At 36.7% G+C, this 19070-nt stretch overlaps 1 protein-coding gene across 7 annotated transcripts in view; it reads right to left on the reverse strand.

The window, feature by feature from the left end:
• CCDC18 (coiled-coil domain containing 18) overlaps positions 1 to 19070 on the reverse strand; it is a 107870-nt gene that overhangs the window by 60996 nt on the left and 27804 nt on the right. For all 7 annotated transcript variants that reach the window (XM_040232280.1, XM_040232277.1, XM_040232278.1 and 4 more), the window contains 5 exons: positions 18215 to 18311; positions 16602 to 16723; positions 14465 to 14756; positions 11315 to 11439; positions 7574 to 7731 (listed from right to left, as the gene is read on the reverse strand). In XM_040232280.1, coding sequence (XP_040088214.1) covers positions 7574 to 7731; positions 11315 to 11439; positions 14465 to 14756; positions 16602 to 16723; positions 18215 to 18311 — 794 coding nt within the window. The remainder of the gene's footprint in view (positions 1 to 7573; positions 7732 to 11314; positions 11440 to 14464; positions 14757 to 16601; positions 16724 to 18214; positions 18312 to 19070) is intronic.

Consider the following 19070-nt stretch of genomic DNA (forward strand, 5'->3'; position numbering starts at 1 on the left):
TGGGAAAAACTGAGGGCAGGAGGAGAAGGGGAAGATGGAGGATGAGATGGTTGGATCGCATCACTGACTCAACAGACTCGAATTTCAGTAAACTCCAGGAGATAGCGAAGAACAGTCTGGTGTGCTGCAGTCCACTGGGTCACAGAGTTGGACATGGCTGAGCAACTGAACAACAACAACAACCAGAAAGAGAAATTAGAGAATAATCCCATTTACAATTGAATCAAAAAGAATTAAATAGTTAGGAATAAATATAATCAAATAGGTAAAAGATCTGTATACTGAAAACTATAAGACACTGATGAAAGAAACTGAAGACAAATAAATAGAAAGACATTTCATCCTCACGGATTACAAGAATTAACACTGTGAAAATATTTATATTACCAGAAGTGATCTATGATTCAATCCAACCCCTATCAAAATTCCAAAGGTATTTTTCACAGAAATTGAATAAACAAGCCTAAAATTTATATGGAACTACAAAAGAGAAAGAGGAACAAAACTGAAGGCATTATACTACCTGGTTTCAAACTATGTGACAAATCTATAGCAATCAAAAAAGTATAACACTGGCATAAAAACAGACACATAGATCAATGGGACAAAAATAGAAAGATCATAAATAATGGTCAATTCATTTATAACAAAGGAATGAAGAATATTTCACAGGGAAAGAATAGTCTCTTCAATAAACAGTGTCAGGAAAACTGGACAGCAACATATAAAAGAATGAAATTTGACAATTATCTTACACCATACACAAAAATTAACCTAAAAATGGATTAAAGACATGAACCGTGAACATAAGACATAAAGTATAAAATTCCTAGAAAAAAAACAACAACATAGACTGTCAGCTATTAGACAGTTATGTAACAGCTATGAGACAGTTACAGTCTCAGCAGTAACTGTCTTTTGGTGATTTATCTTTTTTTGCATTTTATATCAAAAGCAAAAGCAAACAAGCAGGACTATATCAAACTAAAAAGTTCTTATACAGCAAAGGAAACCATCAACAAAATGAAAAGTCAACTTATGGAATGGGAGAAAATATTTACAAATCATTATCTGATAAGGGGTTAATAGTCTGAACATATTTAAAAAATCACAACTCAACACCAAAAATAAAGGCAGAGAATCTGAACAGACATTTTTCCAGAGAAGACACCAATGGCCAATAGGTACAAACAACACTAAGCATCATGAAAATCTAAATCAGAACTACAATAACATAACAACAAGATTCTAATTTGAATAGTACAGGAAACTATATTCAGTATAGTTTATCTTGTGATAAACAATAATGAAAAAGAATATAAAAAGGAATATTTGTGTATAACTGAGTCACTCTGCCTACAGCAGAGATTGATACATTATAAATTAACTATTATGTTTCAATTTAAAAAAAATAGCCAACAAAGACCTACTATATAGCACAAGGAACTCTACTCAATATTCTGTAATATCCTAAATAGGAAGAGAATTTGAATAAGAATGGGAAAAAGAGTAAATTAAATCAAAAAATTAAGAAAAAAACTCACAGTGAGCTATCACTTGACAGCTGTTAGAAAGGCTGTATATAAAAGACGAGATATAACAACTATTGGTGAGGATGTTGAGAAAAATGAACCCTGTATACTGCTGGTGGGAATGTAAATTGGCACAGTAACTATGAAGAACAGTATGGCAGTTCCTCAAAAAATTAAAAACAGAACTACCATAAGATCTAGCAATTCCACTTCTGGATATTATCTGAAAGAAAATCTGTATGGAAACACAAAAAAATCCCAAAGCCAAAACAGTCTAAAGAAAGAAGAACAAAGCTCAGAGTATCGTGCTCTATGATTTGAAACTATTCTACAGATCTATAGTCATCAAAATGGTATGGCACTGGCACAAAACTAGACACACAGTTCAATGGAACAAAGTAGATAGTCCAGAAATAAATTCACATTTTATGGTCAATTAATCTATGGCAAAGAAGCGAGAATATACAATGGGAAAAAGACAGCCCCTCTAATAAATGGGCAGAGATATGCAAAAGAATCTAAATAGGCTACTTTCTTAAACCACATACAACAATAAACTCACAATGGAGTAGAGACAAAGATAAGATCTGAAATCATCGTATTTCTAGAAGAAAACACAGGCAGTAAGCTCTCTGACATTAGTCTTAGCAATATTTTTGGGGTCTAGTCTCCTCAGGCAAGGAAAACAAGAGCAATAATAAACAAGTAGGACTACATCAAACTAAAATGCTTTTGCACAATGAATGAAATTATCAACAAAATGAGGTACCCTACTGAATGGGAGGAAATATTTGCAAATGATATAATTTGATAAGGGGTTAATATCCAAAATATACAAAGAACTCACACAGTTCAATATAACTAAAACAACCTGATTTTAAATACAGGCAGAGGACATGAATAGACATTTTTCCAAAGAACACATACAGATGCCAACAGGCACATGAAAAGATGCTCAACAACTCTTATCATCAGGGAAATACAAATCAAAACCACAAGGAACTACCTCAAACCTATCAGAATGGTTATTATCAAAAACACAACAAATAACAACTGTTAACAAGAATGTGGAGAAAAGTGCACTTTTAGTGCACTGCTAGAGAGAATATAAATTGGTAGAGATGCTGTTGAAAACAGTATGGGAGTGCCTTTTTTTCTCTTTAAAACTACCATATGACCCAGTAATTACACTTTTGGGTATGCTTCTGAAGAAAATAAAATACTAGTTAGAAAATATATCTGTACTCCTATATTCATTGCAGCGTATTTTACAACAGCCTAGATAGAAAGTGAAAGTGAAAGTGAAGTCGTTCAGTCGTGTCCGACTCTTTGGGACCCTATGGGCTGTAGGCCACCAGGCTTCTGCGTCCACGGGATTTCCCAATCAAGAATACTGGAGTAGGTTGCCATTTCCTTCTCCAGGGGATCTTTCCAACCCAGGGATCGAACCCAGGTCTCCCACTTTGCAGGCAGATGCTTTAACCTCTGAGACCAAGGAAGCCCATCTCACATATGGTAGCAACCTAAGTGTCCATCAATTGACAAATGGATAAAGAAGGTATATATACAGAATGTATTTATAAAATAGAATATTAATCAGTCATAAAACAGACTGAAATCCTGATTATTTGCAACAGCATGGATTGCTCTAGAGGGTATTATAAGTAAAATAAGCTAGACAGAGGAAAAACAAATATTGTATTATTTCATTCATATAAAATTTACACATGGAATCTAAAAAACAAAACAAACGTAACAAAAAAGAAACACACTCAAACATACAGAGAACCACCTGGTGGTTGCAGTTGGGAAGGGGGAAGGGAAAGGAGATAAGTGAAATAGGTGAGAGAGACTAAGAGGCACAAACTTGGTTATAAAATAAATGAATCATGGAGATAAAAGGTACAGTATGGACAATACAGTAAATAATATCCTAGTAACATTGTATGGCATCAAATTGTAACTAGACTTATCATGGTAATTTTGTAATGTCCAATCATTATGTTGTACAGCTTGAACTAACATAGTGTTGTAGGTCAATTACATTTACTTTAAAATAAAGACAGAAAAAAAAAAGGGGCAATATTCAAATTTTTTAAAGCAACAAATAAATAAAATGAAGAGAGTCTTAAAAAGACTACTTAATAACCTAATCATATATAAGGAATTCAACTGATCTGCTATTACAGTAAGTCCCCTACATATAAATGAGTTCCATTCTGAGAGCACATTAAGTCCAACAAAGATAGCTGCGATCAGCTATTTTTCACACACTTAAAAAAAATTTTTTTTTAACTTACAGTACAGTACCTTGGAAAGTACAGTATAACAGCTGGTACCTGTTAGCAGTACCAGCTACATCACCACTGCTTTTATGCTTGCTTCTGGACATTCAGAAAACTGAGATCATGGCATCTGTTGCCATCACTTCATGGGAAATAGATGGGGAAACAGTTGTAACAGTGTTAGACGTTATGTTTTTGGGCTCCAAAATCACTGCAGATTGTGACTGCAGCCATGAAATTAAAAGACACTTACTCCTTGGAAGGAAAGTTATGACCAACCTAGACAGTGTATTCAAAAGCAGAGACATTACTTTGCCAACAAAGGTCCATCTAGTCAAGGCTATGGTTTTTCCAGTAGTCATGTATGGATGTGAGAGTGGGACTGTGAAGAAAGCTGAGCACTGAAGAACTGATGCTTTTGAACTGTGGTGTTGGAGAAGACTCTTGAGAGTCCCTTGGACTGCAAGGAGATCCAACCAGTCCATTCTAAAGGAGATCAGTCCTGGGATTTCTTTGGAAGAAATGATGTTGAAGCTCAAACTCCAGTACTTTGGCCACCTCATGCGAAGAGTTGACTCATTGGAAAAGACTCTGATGCTGGGAGGGATTGGGGGCAGAAGGAGAAGGGGACAACAGAGGATGAGATGGCTGGATGGCATCACTGACTTGATGGATGTGAGTTTGAGTGAACTCCAGGAGTTGGTGATAGACAGGGAGGCCTGGTGTGCTGCAATTCATGGGGTCGCAGAGTCAGACACGACTGAGCAACTGAACTGAACTGGACATCTTGGGCTTGAAAGAAAGATACTGTACTCCATAATGTAAAGGACACAAAAGCACAGCCACTTGTAGAGGATGCACACATGTGACAATGTATGCCAGACGTGAACTAATTTATGTGGCTGGACATGCAAATGCATGCTCACATCTTTCAGTTTGCAGCTTGAAGGTTTGTATGTAGGATACTTAACGGTATTACAAATACTGCAAGTTTTCTTCTATACAGTGGTTTCTTCATGTTAATTACTGGTTAAGAACCAAGTATGTTAAGAAATTAAAAGACGCTTACTCTTTGGAAGAAAAGTTATGACCAACGTAGACAGTATATTCAAAAGCAGAGACATTACTTTGCCGACTAAGGTCCGTCTAGTCAAGGCTATGGTTTTTCCTGTGGTCATGTATGGATGTGAGAGTTGGACTGTGAAGAAGGCTGAGCGCCGAAGAATTGATGCGATTGAACTGTGGTGTTGGAGAAGACTCTTGAGAGTCCCTTGGATCTCCAAGGAGATCCAACCAGTACATTCTGAAGATCAGCCCTGGGATTTCTTTGGAAGGAATGATACCAAAGCTGAAGCTCCACTACTTTGGCTACCTCATGCGAAGAGTAGACTCATTGGAAAAGACTCTGATGCTGGGAGGGATTGGGGGCAGGAGGAGAAGGGGACGACAGAGGATGAAATGGCTGGATGGCATCACGGACTCGATGGACATGAGTCTGAGTGAACTCCAGGAGATGGTGATGGACAGGGAGGCCTGGCATGCTGTGATTCATGGGGTCACAAAGAGTCAGACACGACTGAGCGACTGAACTGAACTGAATGTACAATATAACGACAATAGGTTATACTGTGTATATTAGAAAGTTGTTAACAGAGTAGATCTTAAGACATTCTCCTTTTTATTTTTTGGTATATATACGAGATGATGTATGTTAACCAATTTACTGTGAAAATCATTTCATAATATATATAAATTAAGTCATTATGCTATACACAGTTGGAGAAGGCAATGGCACCCCACTCCAGTACTCTTGCCTTGAAAATCCCATGGACGGAGGAGCCTGGTAGGCTGCAGTCTATGGAGTGGCTAAGAGTCGGACACAACTGAGCGACTTCCCTTTCACTTTTCACTTTCATGCATTGGAGAAGGAAATGGCAACCCACTCCAGTGTTCTTGCCTGGAGAATCCTAGGGATGGGGGAGCCTGGTGGGCTTCCGTCTATGGGGTCGCACAGAGTCGTACATGACTGAAGTGATTTAGCAGCAGTAGCAGCAGCAGCTATACACAGTGCTGTATGTCAACTATATCTCAATAGAACTGCAAAAAAGTTTCACCGAATAATTACAGAATACAGAATTTTTTCAAGTGAATCAGGAATATCCATCAAGAGAGACCATATGCTGGCCAATAAACTGAGCTTCAAAAAACATTTAAAAAATTCAAATCAGGTTCTTTCATGAATTCATTTGTTTAATGAAAACAACTAATGTCCACCACTAATAACAGAGATATCTGGGAAATGACTAAATATTTGGAAATAAACATATATAGGAGATATTAAAATGTAAGATAAGACATGAATAAAATGTAAACATAACCTAAAATTAGGTTATACAGCAATTTTAATCAGCTGAAGATGCAGCTGAAGTATTGCCTAGAAGTAAGTTTATACCCTTAAATACTTTTGAAAAGGAAGATTTAAAGTCAATAATCTAAGCTTTCACTTTAAGAAAATTTTAAAAAGAAGAGAATATTAAGCCCAAAGTAACTGGGAAGGAATATATGGAACCTGAAGGAAATATTACACAGTAGTCCTCTTTTATCCTGTTTCACCTTCTGAGGTTTCAGTTACCTGCTGTCAACTAAGGCTTGAATATAATACATGGAAAATTCCAGAAATAAACAACTCCTAAGTTTTAAACTGTGTGGTATTCTGAGTGGTGTGATAAAGTCTTACACTGTCCCTTGTCATCCAGCTCCAAATTGTCAGGGATGTAAATAATCCCTTTGTCCTGGTATGTGCCTTTTAGCCACTTAGTGGTCAACTAGGTTATCAAATCAACTGTTGCAGTATCATGGCGCATGTGTTCAGGTAATACTTATTTTACTTAATAATGGTCCCGAAGTGCAAGAGTAGTAATGCTAGAAATCCAAATATTCCAAAAAGAAGCTGTAATGTGCTTCAGTGAAAAGGTGAAAGTTCTAGATTTAATAAGGAAAAGAAAATAGTTATATGCTGTGGGTGCTAAGATCTATAGTAAGAATCTTCTATCCACGAAATTGTGAAAAAGAAATTTGTACTAATTTTGCTATCATAGGTCAAACTGTAAAAGTTACAGCCACAACGTGTGAAGATGAAAAAGCCATTTAAAGTGTACAATAGAGGGAAAGACAGAGAGACCACATTCCTATAACTTTTATTATAGTATACTGTTATAATTATTCTATTTTATTGTTAGTTATTGTTGTTAACCACTTACTGTGCCTAATTTACAAATTAAACTTTATCATTTGTATGTACAGGAAAAAACTTCATAGTATAGAGGGGTCAGTACCACCTGTAGCTTCAGGCATTCACTGGAGGTCTTAGAACATATCCTGGGAGGGTAGGCAGGGACTACTGTATATCTTAACTGTGTGATGGTAACAAGGGTATATACGTATAAAAAAACAAACCTCTGACAAAATGTACTGAATTTCTTATTTTAGATGGATGCATCATAAAATGTAAGGAAATCTTACTTTTAAAAAGTGTATTTTTAAATAATGATGCAACGTTTAATAGTTTTGAAACAATTTTTTACTGTCTTATCAACACTAAGTAGTACTAACAGATTATCAGGTTTGTTTGATAATAGAAACCAGCAGACCCCACATGCAAAAACAACGAAAGTACACACGACACTGTGATACAGCCATTTAAAAACACCATCTTAAAGAACTCTAACTACAATTTATGAAAAGAATTGAACATACCTATTTGATTCCCTAGTTTTACAGGTGCTACTTCTAAACTATTTAATTTGCGACCTTCTTGGTAGTCATTACAAGCAGTAAGATTGTGAGATAACTGATTTGCAGTCAGGTTTGCCTGAAGCTTCTGAATTTCTGCCTCTTTTATTGCAAGTTTAATCCTGGCACAAAAGAAAATAAACCAAAAAGCATTAGAAAGATTCTGTAAAAATATCACATCCCATTTTTCCCTTTCAAATTAAAAAAATTTTAATTAAAACTCTGATAATAGTCAACTATTGGCCAGAAACAGAAAATCTTACGAACCACTGAATACATTGTAAACAGGTTCAGTTACTTCAGAAACTGGATAGTAGCTGACGACCATTAATTCTACTTTTAGAAACATCTGCTAGGGAAACTCTCACATATTATACAGGAAACATGTGTATATACTTCACAGCATTCTTTTTAACAAATGAAAACTATACATACAGTAAGTCTCCTTCAAGTTGCAAACCTACAAAGATGCGGATGTGCATTCTCCTGCCCACTCACAAGTTAGCGGACACGTCTGGTGCACTGTCACGTGGGTGCACCCTCTTGCAAGGGGTTGTGCTTTTGTGCCCTTTACTGTACAGTACCGCATAGAGGACAGTAGTCCATTATCTTTATTTCAAGCTCAGGATGTCCAGAAACAAGCATAAAAGCAGTGGTGATATAGGTGTTAAGAAGCTTCAAGTGATGATGTTGGAAACATAAGTGAAAATAATTGAGAGTGGAGTCAAAAAGATGGGAGACATCGCTAGGTCTTGTAACATGAATTGCTCAACCATTGGCACAATTCCAAAGATAATGGACAAGTTTACAGAACGTGGCGTCCACTGTGCTGATGATGTCAATAATAATATGAAAGAAGCATGGAAAAGTGATAAAAGAGACAGAGAAACTTCTTGGTGTGTGGAGGCAAGATAAGCATCAGTGTCAAGGCCTGCTCAGTTTAATGCTGATTCAAAAAAAAAAAACTAAAAGCCTTTATGAAGACTTTAAGAAACACAGCAAAAAAACAGTGAAAGTGAAGTCACTGAGTCATGTCTGACTCTTGCTACCCCATGGGCTGGAGCCTACCAGGCTCCTCCATTCATGAGATTTTCCAGGCAAGAGTACTGGACTGGGTTGCCATTTCCTTCTCCAGACGATCTCCCCGACCCAGGGATCAAACCCAGGTTTCCCACATTGTAGGCAGACGCTTTACAGTCTGAGCCATTATCGGGCACATCTTTAAAAGCCAGTCATGGCTGACTTCACCAATTCAAGGCTAGAGCCAATTTTCACAAGGTAAAAGTAAGTAGTGAGGTAGTGAATGCAGATATGGTAGCTACCCAGGAATTTCCTGAAATGCTTCTGAGAAATTATTGATGAAGGCATGTATTTACTCAAGATGGTTTTTAATGTGGATGAGACAGGACTGTATGGGAAGAGAATGCCAAACCGAAGTTACGTCAGTGAGGAGGAAAAGTTGATGGCAGACTATAAAAGCAGCAAAGGATAGGATAACTATTATTTAGGGGTAACACTTTTAGCAATACAAAGCTGAAGTCTCTCAGTTCATTATTCAGAGAACTCAAGAGCCCTTAAAAACATAGCCAAGGGTTCTCTTCCTGTTGTGTGGAAGACTAACCCTAAATCCTGGGTTATATAGGCTGTTTTCCAGGATGGTTTTGCTTGGAGAAGGATGTCCCATTCAGTATTCTTTTGCTGCTTAACAACGCTCCAGGCCATTCCCCATTCATGGGCAACTATCATCATAACATCTAAGTAGTGCATCTGCCACCAAACACTGCATTGCTCATCCTACCTAAGGATCAGGGAGTTATAGAGACTTTCAAGAAATATTATTTATGTCAGACTTTTTTCATCAAACAGTAAAGGTGAGTGACAAATCAGGAACAACCTTGCTACAATTTTGGAAGGACTGTAACATAAAAAACATTGACTATAGGTCATAAGGGTTTCCTGGAGGCTCAGATAGTAGAGAATCTGCTTGCACTATAGGAGACCTGGGTTCGATCCCTGGGTTAGGAAGATCCCCTGGAGAAGGGAATGGGTACCCACTCCAGTATTCTTGTTTGGAGAATTCCATGGACAGAGGAGCCTGGCGGGCTATAGTTCATGGGGCTGCAAAGAGTTGAACACGATTGAGTGACTAACACTGGGAGTCATTGGATAGTCTATAAAAAACAATGACTTTGCTTGGTGTGACTTAATGGCTGTTATTATGAATGGGGGTTGGAAGAACCTTTGCTCACAGTTTGTTCACAATTTTTGTGGATTTGAGAAGGTGGATGAGGAGTCCAAAGAGGTCTTCAGCAACTTAATGACCCTCAGCAAGAACCTACAGCTATATCTACAAGAGGACAACTTCACTGAAGACCTGATGGAATTGGAGGCCCAGAGAAAGGACAACGAGACACAAGAGGAAGAAGTAACTGAAGAACTAAAGAGATTCACGATGCAGGAAATGGCAAGGGAATTGTATTTGAGGAGGCACTGTAGTTTTTACGGCACAGGACCCAAATGTAGAACAGTACACGAAGATGGCAGCAGCTGTTTAGAATGCAATCCAGTGCTACTGTGTCATTTATGAGGAGAAAAAAAGAGCTACTACCCAGACATCACTGAATCATTTTTTGCAAGAGGTAGAACTGAATCCAGCAAGGAATAAGAACCTGTGCCATCAATGTCAGATGTGAGTGAAATTGCAGCTTGCCCTCCATCTTCTATTGCTGATGATCCTTCTACTCTACCATCTCCCACCTCTCCCTCCTTCAGTTAGTAACTCGTCTTGCCTGTTCACTTGATACCAACCCCGGTATGCCAACTACTGTACTGTGCTACTGTACTTTTCAAGTTACTGTACTGTAAGATTTAAGTTTTTCTCTTTTTTGTGTTTTTTTTTAATGTATTATTTGTGTGAAAAGTATTATAAACCTATTATAGTTTATATATATATATAATATATATTATATAGCAGATTGTATTAGTTGGGTACCTAGGTTAACTTCGTTGGACTTAAGAACACACTCTTGGAATGGAACTTGACTGTATGTAGGAGACTTACTGGAAGGTAACTATAAATAAAGGAACAGATAAATTGTGATGAAGTTATAAGACAGACTCTTACACTTCTATTAAAACTAAACTGACAACACTAATCCATCCATTGATCAATCATTCCACCTACTTACCTCAACATGGAAGAATTTTAAAATGATGCTGAGTGAAAAAGCAAAATTACAAACAATATAAAAACAGCATATTTATGCATATAAGTGTAAACATGCACAAACGAAATGAAGAGAAGATACCCAACTCATGATAATAGATAATTAGGAGGAGAATGGGACTAGTGTTAAGGATTAAAGGGAATTATCCATCCTGTAATGTTTTACTTTTTATTTAAAGAAACAGATTTGAAAAAAGTATCAAAAAATGTTAAGAATCAACCTTCATTGTGGAAATATCAGTTCAGTTCTGTTCAGTCGAACAGTCCTGTCCGACTCTGCGACTCCATGGACTGCAGCATGTAGGGCTTCCCTGTCTACCACCAGCTCCCAGGCTTGCTCAAACTCATGTGGAAATATAGATATTTGTTAAAGCATTCTCTAGACTTCTCTGTATATTTTTCAATTTAATCAAAGATCTTAATTACCAATTTTTAAAAAACATTGTATTTGCTACAACTTCAGGATCTGAAAACCATACCTCAATTCCGAAATCACCATTTTATTTGTCTCACAGCAGCCAATATAACTGTCTTGCTTATTTGACAAGTTACTCATCTGGTGCTTAGAAAGAGGTGATTTAAAACCAAATATTTCTCTTTTTAACTGCAAGTTTAAAAACAAAGATATATAAACTTATAATACCTATGACATAATCATTTTTTATGTAGAACTTCAAGTCTGAAAAATTTTGTGGACACAAACAATCTAACAGCCATCAATAGAATGTATAAATTTATTATCCATTATAAAATATTAATGGAAAAACTATAATAGTTAAATCTCCATCATATAAATCATTATGGAGATATTTCATAACATGGAATGAAAAGCAAGAGAGGCATATATAGTATTTTCAAAAATGCACTATTTTTTTTTTCTGGATATATCTGTATGGGGCAATATTTAAATTATGGACAAGAAAGATACATATGAATTTCATAACAGTGGCTACCTCTGAGGAGAGAAGTGAATCAGGATTAACAAAATACATAATGATGTTTTATCTCCCTAAAAGATTTTATTCTGCAGTAGATATCAAAATATTTCCCAGATTTAGCAAATGTACTACATTGATCTCTGTATGTATGCTGTATGTTTTGAATAGAGAATTTTAAAAATTAGTTATTAAAAGGGCAAGGTAAGCACTTAATGACTACTACCTTCAAACTATAACCAAATCACACATTTTAGAAATAGAAAAATATTTCTAAATTCACATTTCCAAACCATGTTATATAGGATGATCAAGCATGTATTACCACTTGACTTTCAGAACCACAATTCAGATAATTCTTAATATTAAGTCAAATGAAAGCATCAATTTAAAATGATTTCACAATTAGTCAGTAGAATTAAAAATTTAAGCAAATAATCAGCTTCCTAGGAAAGTAGATATTGCAGGGGGATGGAAACCAAGAATTCTATGTTCTGGTTTTAATTCTGCCACTCACTAGCAGGATAAATTATTTATTTCCTTGGGTACATTTCTTCACCAATAAAATGATGGTATTGAATGATTATTCTTGAAAGAGACTAAGGTCTCTTTCAGCATCCTAAATCCATGACAGTTTAAAACTGGTAAAAATCTACCATCCATTCATATGTAAAACCAACCATGACACATTTATCTGTACGTTTTCTCCTGATGTCACCTTTATTTTATACCTATCAATAACAAATTTCTGATACAAGTATACTTATTTTCTTCCTAACCTCATTTATAAATATGGTCATATCTATAACGCAGAGAAAAGGTGGCCACATGCTACCATAAAAACAATTCTAAAAGGTATATGAAAAGCTGTTCAACAGTCAACAGGGAAATGAAAATTAAAACCACAATGTGCTATCAATTAATACTCATTAAGATGGCTGTAATCAAAGACAGACAAGAATATATGTTGGCTATCACTTCATGGGAAATAGATGGGGAAGCAGTGAAAACTGTCAGACTTTATTTTGGGGGGCTCCAAAATCACTGTAGACAGTGACTGCAGCCATGAAATTAAAAGACGCTTACTCCTTGGAAGGAAAGTTATGACCAAGGAAAGTTATGACCGATCTAGATAGCATACTCAAAAGCAGAGATACTACTTTGACAACAAAGGTCTGTCTAGTCACGGCTATGGTGTTTCCAGTAGTCATGTATGGATGTGAGAGTTGGACTGTGAAGAAAGCTGAGCGCCGAAGAATTGATGCTTTTCAACTGTGATGTTGGAGAAGACACTTGAGCGTCCCTTGGACTGCAAGGAGGTCCAACCAGTCCATTCTGAAGGAGATCAATCCTGGGTGTTCATTGATGCTAAAGCTGAAACTCCAATACTTTGGCCACCTCATGCAAGAGCTGACTCATTGGAAAAGACCCTGATGCTGGGAGGGGTTGGAGGCAGGAGGAGAAGGGGATGACAGAGGATGAGATGGCTGGATGGCATCACCAACTCGAAGGACATGAGTTTGAGTGAACTCCGGGAGTTGGTAATGGACAGGGAGGCCTGGCATGCTGCGATTCATGGGGTTGCAAAGAGTCGGACACGACTGAGCCAATGAACTGAACTGAACTGAAGATGCAGAGAAACAGAAATCCTCATATATTGCTGGTGAGAATTAAAGTGGTGCAGCCACTTTGGAAAACAATTTGGCATAAATTTACCACATGACTCAGCAAGTCTACTTCTAGGTATCTGCTCAAGAGAAACCTGTGAATGAAGACTTGCAAGCAAATATTCAAAACAGTATCATTTATAACAGTCCAAAAGTAGAAAAAACCCAAATGGCATCCTATTGGTGACTGAATAAATGTGGCAGATCCATACAAAGGAATAGTATTAAACAATATAAAGAAATGAAATACTGATACATATCACAATGAAAGATCCTCAAAACATTAAGAATGCAAAAGACCACATATTGTATAATTCAGTTATAGGAAATGTCCAGAAAAGACAAATCTCTAGAGGCAGAAGAGTGGATCCCTTAGGAGTGGGGATGAGTTATTGTTGTTCAGATGCTAAGTTGTACCTGACCCCATGTCTGTGCAATCCCATGGACTGTGCCCATCAGGCTCCTCTGTCCATGGGATTTTTCAGGCAAGAATACTGGAGTGGGTTGCCATTTCCTTCTCCAGGGTACCATCTCCTGGAGTTTGCTCAAACTTTTGTCCACTGAGTCAGTGATGCCATCCAATCATCTCATCCTCTGTGTCCCCTTTCTCCTCCTGCCTTCAATCTTTCAGAGCATCACAGTACAAAGACTAATTATAAATGGGCACAAGGGGCCTTTGGGGGATAGAAATATATGAAAACGGGATTGTGATGATTGTTTCCATACTTGTAGATTTACTAAAAATCATTGAATAGTATACTTAAAATAGGTGAACACTGTGGTATATAAAAGTTCCTTTAATAAAACTGTTTTAAAAAATTCGATGGCATTCTGACACATGACATAAAAGAGACTGAGATAGGGTAGAACAGTACAAAGATAAGTTCAGAAAAGAAAAAAGGATGAGATAGAAAAGAACTGATGACTGAAAGCAGGTATATAAGGAAAACAATGGAAGGTAATAAAGCAACAACAAAATCATCTCTTATAAAGCACTTAGGTAAAATTTTCCTTTTCACATACTTACAGGCAACTGGGACATAATTTTTTCCAAACTTCTCAGTTCTACCCTCGAACTTTCTATTTCCTGCTGACACAAATCCAGTCTCTCATTCTGTGTTGCAATACGAACTTTTAATTCTCGGTTTTCATTCATTAGAGAAAATTTTTCTCTAAGTATTTCGTCTTTGTCCTCTAAGTCACTCTCTAGCTTCAGAATACTTTGTCTAGATTCAGTTAGTTGTGCCATGACTTCTGAATTTTTCACTGCCATGATCCTTAATTTTTCTTTCCCATTATTATTTTCTTCTTTTAACTGCCTATGAAGAAAAAAGTGTAAAAATGAAAATTAAACATTCACTTTCAATAATCATGTTAGTTCATCAATGTCACTTTTAAGATATTTTAAAGCTTAATCCTAAAACCTGCTCACATTTACTGAGTGCCTATCTTTTGCATGTTAGGCACTCACAACTTTATGTGGCTGGTACTATTGTTACTCCCTGATTAAAGACAAGGAAAATGAGGCAAAGAAAAATGAAACTTGCCCAGTGTTTCACAGTAATTGGACAGAGTAACTCCACTATTTTGAAAGCATTTCTGCTCCCTTTTAAAAAGTGTACAACCGGAGAGTAACTCCAAAATCCTAACACGATATTTTGCAGCATCAAGTTTTAGAAAGTATAAGGAAAAATCATGAACTAGTAGCTACAACTCTAAAAGGTAAAATCTAATTAACTATTAATAAGAACCCCACTCCAGTGTTCTTGCCTGGAGAATCCCAGGGATGGGGGGGCCTGGTGGGCTGCCATCTCTGGGGTCACACAGAGTCGGACATGACGGAGGCGACTTAGCAGCAGCAGGAGCAGCAAGATTATTATCAGCATTATTTTTTAATATATATAAACATGTCAAACATTAGAACAATCTAATTTTAGAACTGTAACTGAATTTCATTAGTTCCCTTTTTCACATTTTTTACATCTTGAAATGAGGTTAAACTAGGTGACTCCTTCTAATCTGAAGAATATATATTCTACTAACTAGCTGATGTGGTCACATTACAAGGACCTTCAGTTCAGTTCAGTCGCTCAGTTGTGTCCGACTCTTTGGGACCCCATGAATCAGCACGCCAGGCCTCCCTGTCCACCACCAACTCCCGGAGTTCACTCAAACTCATGTCCATCGAGTCGGTGATGCCACCCAGCCATCTCATCCTCTGTTGTCCCCTTCTCCTCCTGCCCCCAATCCCTCCCAGCATCAGGGTCTTTTCCAATGAGTCAACTCTTTGCATGAGGTGGCCAAAGTATTGGAGTTTCAGCTTTAGCATCAGTCCTTCCAATGAACACCCAGGACTGGTCTCCTTTAGGATGGACTGGTTGGATCTTCTTGCAGTCCAAGGGACGCTCAAGAGTCTTCTCCAACGTCACAGTTCAAAAGCATCAATTCTTCGGCGCTCAGCTTTCTTCACAGTCCAACTCTCATATCCATACATGACCACTGGAAACATCATAGCCTTGACTAGATGGACCTTTGTTGGCAAAGTAATGTCTCTGCTTTTGAATATGCTATCTAGATTTGTCATAACTTTCCTTCCAAGGACATTGCTTCTGCTGCTACTAAGTCACTTCAGTTGTGTCCGACTCTGCGCGACTCCATAGACAGCAGCCCATCAGACTCCCCTGTCCCTGGGATTCTCCAGGCAAGAACACTGGAGTGGGTTGCCATTTCCTTCTCCAGTGCATGAAAGTGAAAAGTGAAAGGGAAGTTGCCCAGTCATGTCCAGCTCTTGGAGACCCCATGGACTGCAGCCTACCAGGCTCCTCCTTCCTTGGGATTTTCCAGGCAAGAGTACTGGAGTGGGGTGCCACAGCCTTCTCCGCCAAGGACATTAGGTCTATGTTAATTTTTCTATATGTATGCAAGGCAAATATGTTGATCATACTACTCTATTTAAGTATGTTAACATCAACACGTTTTATTCATTGATAACCTTAACCTTATAAGTAGAAAACAATCCTAGTCATGAATGCCTATCTTTCTATATAATTTAAAGCCGTAATTACAGAATACAAAATATTCTACTTTTAAATGTTTCCGTTTTTACTCTGCTGCTACTTCTACTTCCACACAAAAAATCCTTTTTCTATAACAGGATACTGTACCTTAATTTCTCTTTTAGAATTTCAAGTTCATTTTTATACAGACCACACTTTTCATGTAGCCTTTTATTTTCTTTTTCACAGTTAATTAGATTTTTCTCTAATATTTCTTCTTCAGCTTGAACCTAAAACAAAAATCTGTTTTAAGTCAACATACTAATGTGGTCATAAGTTTTAGGTATTTCAAATGCAGTGATTTCAGAAATAAACAGGAGAATGGAATAAGTACTCCACAGGTTTAAGTCCCCAGCCTTGTAGTGAAAGGAAGAAAGTGAACTTCTAGCAATAAAGAACAGAGCGGGGCAGGATATTAACACCTATCCAGAAATAGTTAACAACTTCAAGAGAGGGACAATAACACTATTATCTATAAGCAGAATTGTGCTGGTCTTACCTGGACAAGGCAAGCAACTTGACAAGGCAAGCTACATTGTTACTAAAAGCTAATGTTACTAACTTTAGTAACATTAAGTTACCAAAGGCAAATGTTCCAGAGAAGCAATTTTTGAAATCTTAGCCACAGAATACTCCCAATGGAATCACAGCCCCAAACTTAAAAGATATAAAAAGTCAAGCAGCCAGATTTGAGCAGTGAGAGTAGAGAACTGGGCAGATCAGCCCTAGTTCCTTTGTTAGATTCTAGGGCTATGCCGAGCAGTTGTGAAATCAACAATCCTAAGGAGACATGTAAAAACTCATCTCTTTCATTTTCCTCTCTTTAGTCCTCCCTCTCCAGGAGGATATTCCCTGTACTAAGGATTCTACCTCCCCCTCCAGATTACCTAATTAAAAATTCCCTGGCAGTCCTGTGGTTAGGACTCCATGATATCACTGCCAAGAGGCCTGGGTTCAACCCCTGATAGGGGAACTGAGATCCCACAAGCCATGTGGTGTGACCAAAAAAAAACCACAACTTTCTACAGTATTTCTTTCCCACAGAGACCTTTTCCAAGGCTTTCAAAACAGTGATCTTATTAATTCACATTTAAAACTTCAGAGTCTAATGGAATCTTAATTCTTTTAACTGTTAATATTTCTTCCCTTTCTATCTTTCTTTGAAGAGAATTTATAAATATTAGTTAAGGATATAAAGAATTTATCTGAATGTCCAACATGGCCTCCCTCCAAACAGGTTTATTGTCATGTGGTATTACTTGAATATAGTCTATGAACATAATTAAACTCTATATTACTATGTATAACCTGTTCAAGGAACCTTCCTCTGAGACAGAAGTGGAGCCCCTCTCAGGGTGTTATATCTAGAGAGACCAATTAAAGGCTACATAATCTACTCTGCTTTCATGTTCACTGATGTGATGGGAACAAATTTCCTGCTTTTACTTCTATAGCTCCAAACTATTCACTCATCTCATTTTTCTCTATATTTTGTTTGTTCTCTTATTTCCACTCTTTTCCTTCTTTGGATAAGAAAGTTAATGCTCATTATAAGACTGTGAATATTATATTAACTAATCATTATACATTCTTTATTTCAATTATTATGAGTGATATCATAAAAATTACTCCTTGCTTTAACTATAAAGATATTCTATGTCTATCTTTATTTTCAGAATATGGACAATACAAAACACTGAATTCATACAATTGCCTCTTACCTTTTCCAGTTTTTCAGCCACTTTTTCTTTATAATGTTGGAAAGCTTTACTTAGCTCTTCAGCATTATATAGTGCTTCATTCCTTTGTCGTTCAGCTCTAAAATTAAAAAACAGATAATTAATAAAAGCAAAGAATGCTCTGTGCTTGTGTACTTAAGTTCCAAAGTAACCTGTATTTAATTATAAGGAATAATTAGAGAGAAGCAGATTTCTCTGTGTTAAAAAAAAATGAGTATAAGACTTAAAATGAAAGATGAAGATTAGACTACAATAATTTCCTCAATATAAGATATCTACATGAAAAACAAAACAGAACATAAAATACTTATAAACTTTGAAACATTTTTATGTGTTGGCAATTTTTTTTCCTATCTGGAAAAGACAGATTAGGGAAGTAGCCTGAGGCTATATGATAGATCTCAAAATTCAGGTATTACAGAAACAGTCTACGGTCTAGTATATTAAAAATACTCAGTAAATCTTATGATCTTTGCAAAGGCCAAGTAATTTTTAAAAATGTATTTCAAATGACAGTAACTTCTACTGATATAAGATACAAAATTTTAACAACAAAATCCAACTACTACCAACCACGTTGTCTCACCTCTCAGTTGATTCTGACCTTTCCTCATATCTCTCACACTGAACTAAGAGTACTGGGCTGGAATTCGGTCAATTTCACACCCATATCTAAAATTTTTTCTATATTCAAACCTATTTTTAACCCCATTATTTTAAAGTTAGCAACTCTTCTCTTATCCAAAGTGAATTCCTTTATCTATACTCTAGATCTTAGCTCTTCCCTTTCAGGAACTTATATTTTTTTATTTTCAGAGTCTTCTCTATGGGCTTACAA

The sequence above is a fragment of the Oryx dammah genome, unplaced genomic scaffold, assembly GCF_014754425.2.
Source record: "Oryx dammah isolate SB20612 unplaced genomic scaffold, SCBI_Odam_1.1 HiC_scaffold_28, whole genome shotgun sequence".
Classification (NCBI taxonomy): Eukaryota; Metazoa; Chordata; class Mammalia; order Artiodactyla; family Bovidae; genus Oryx; species Oryx dammah.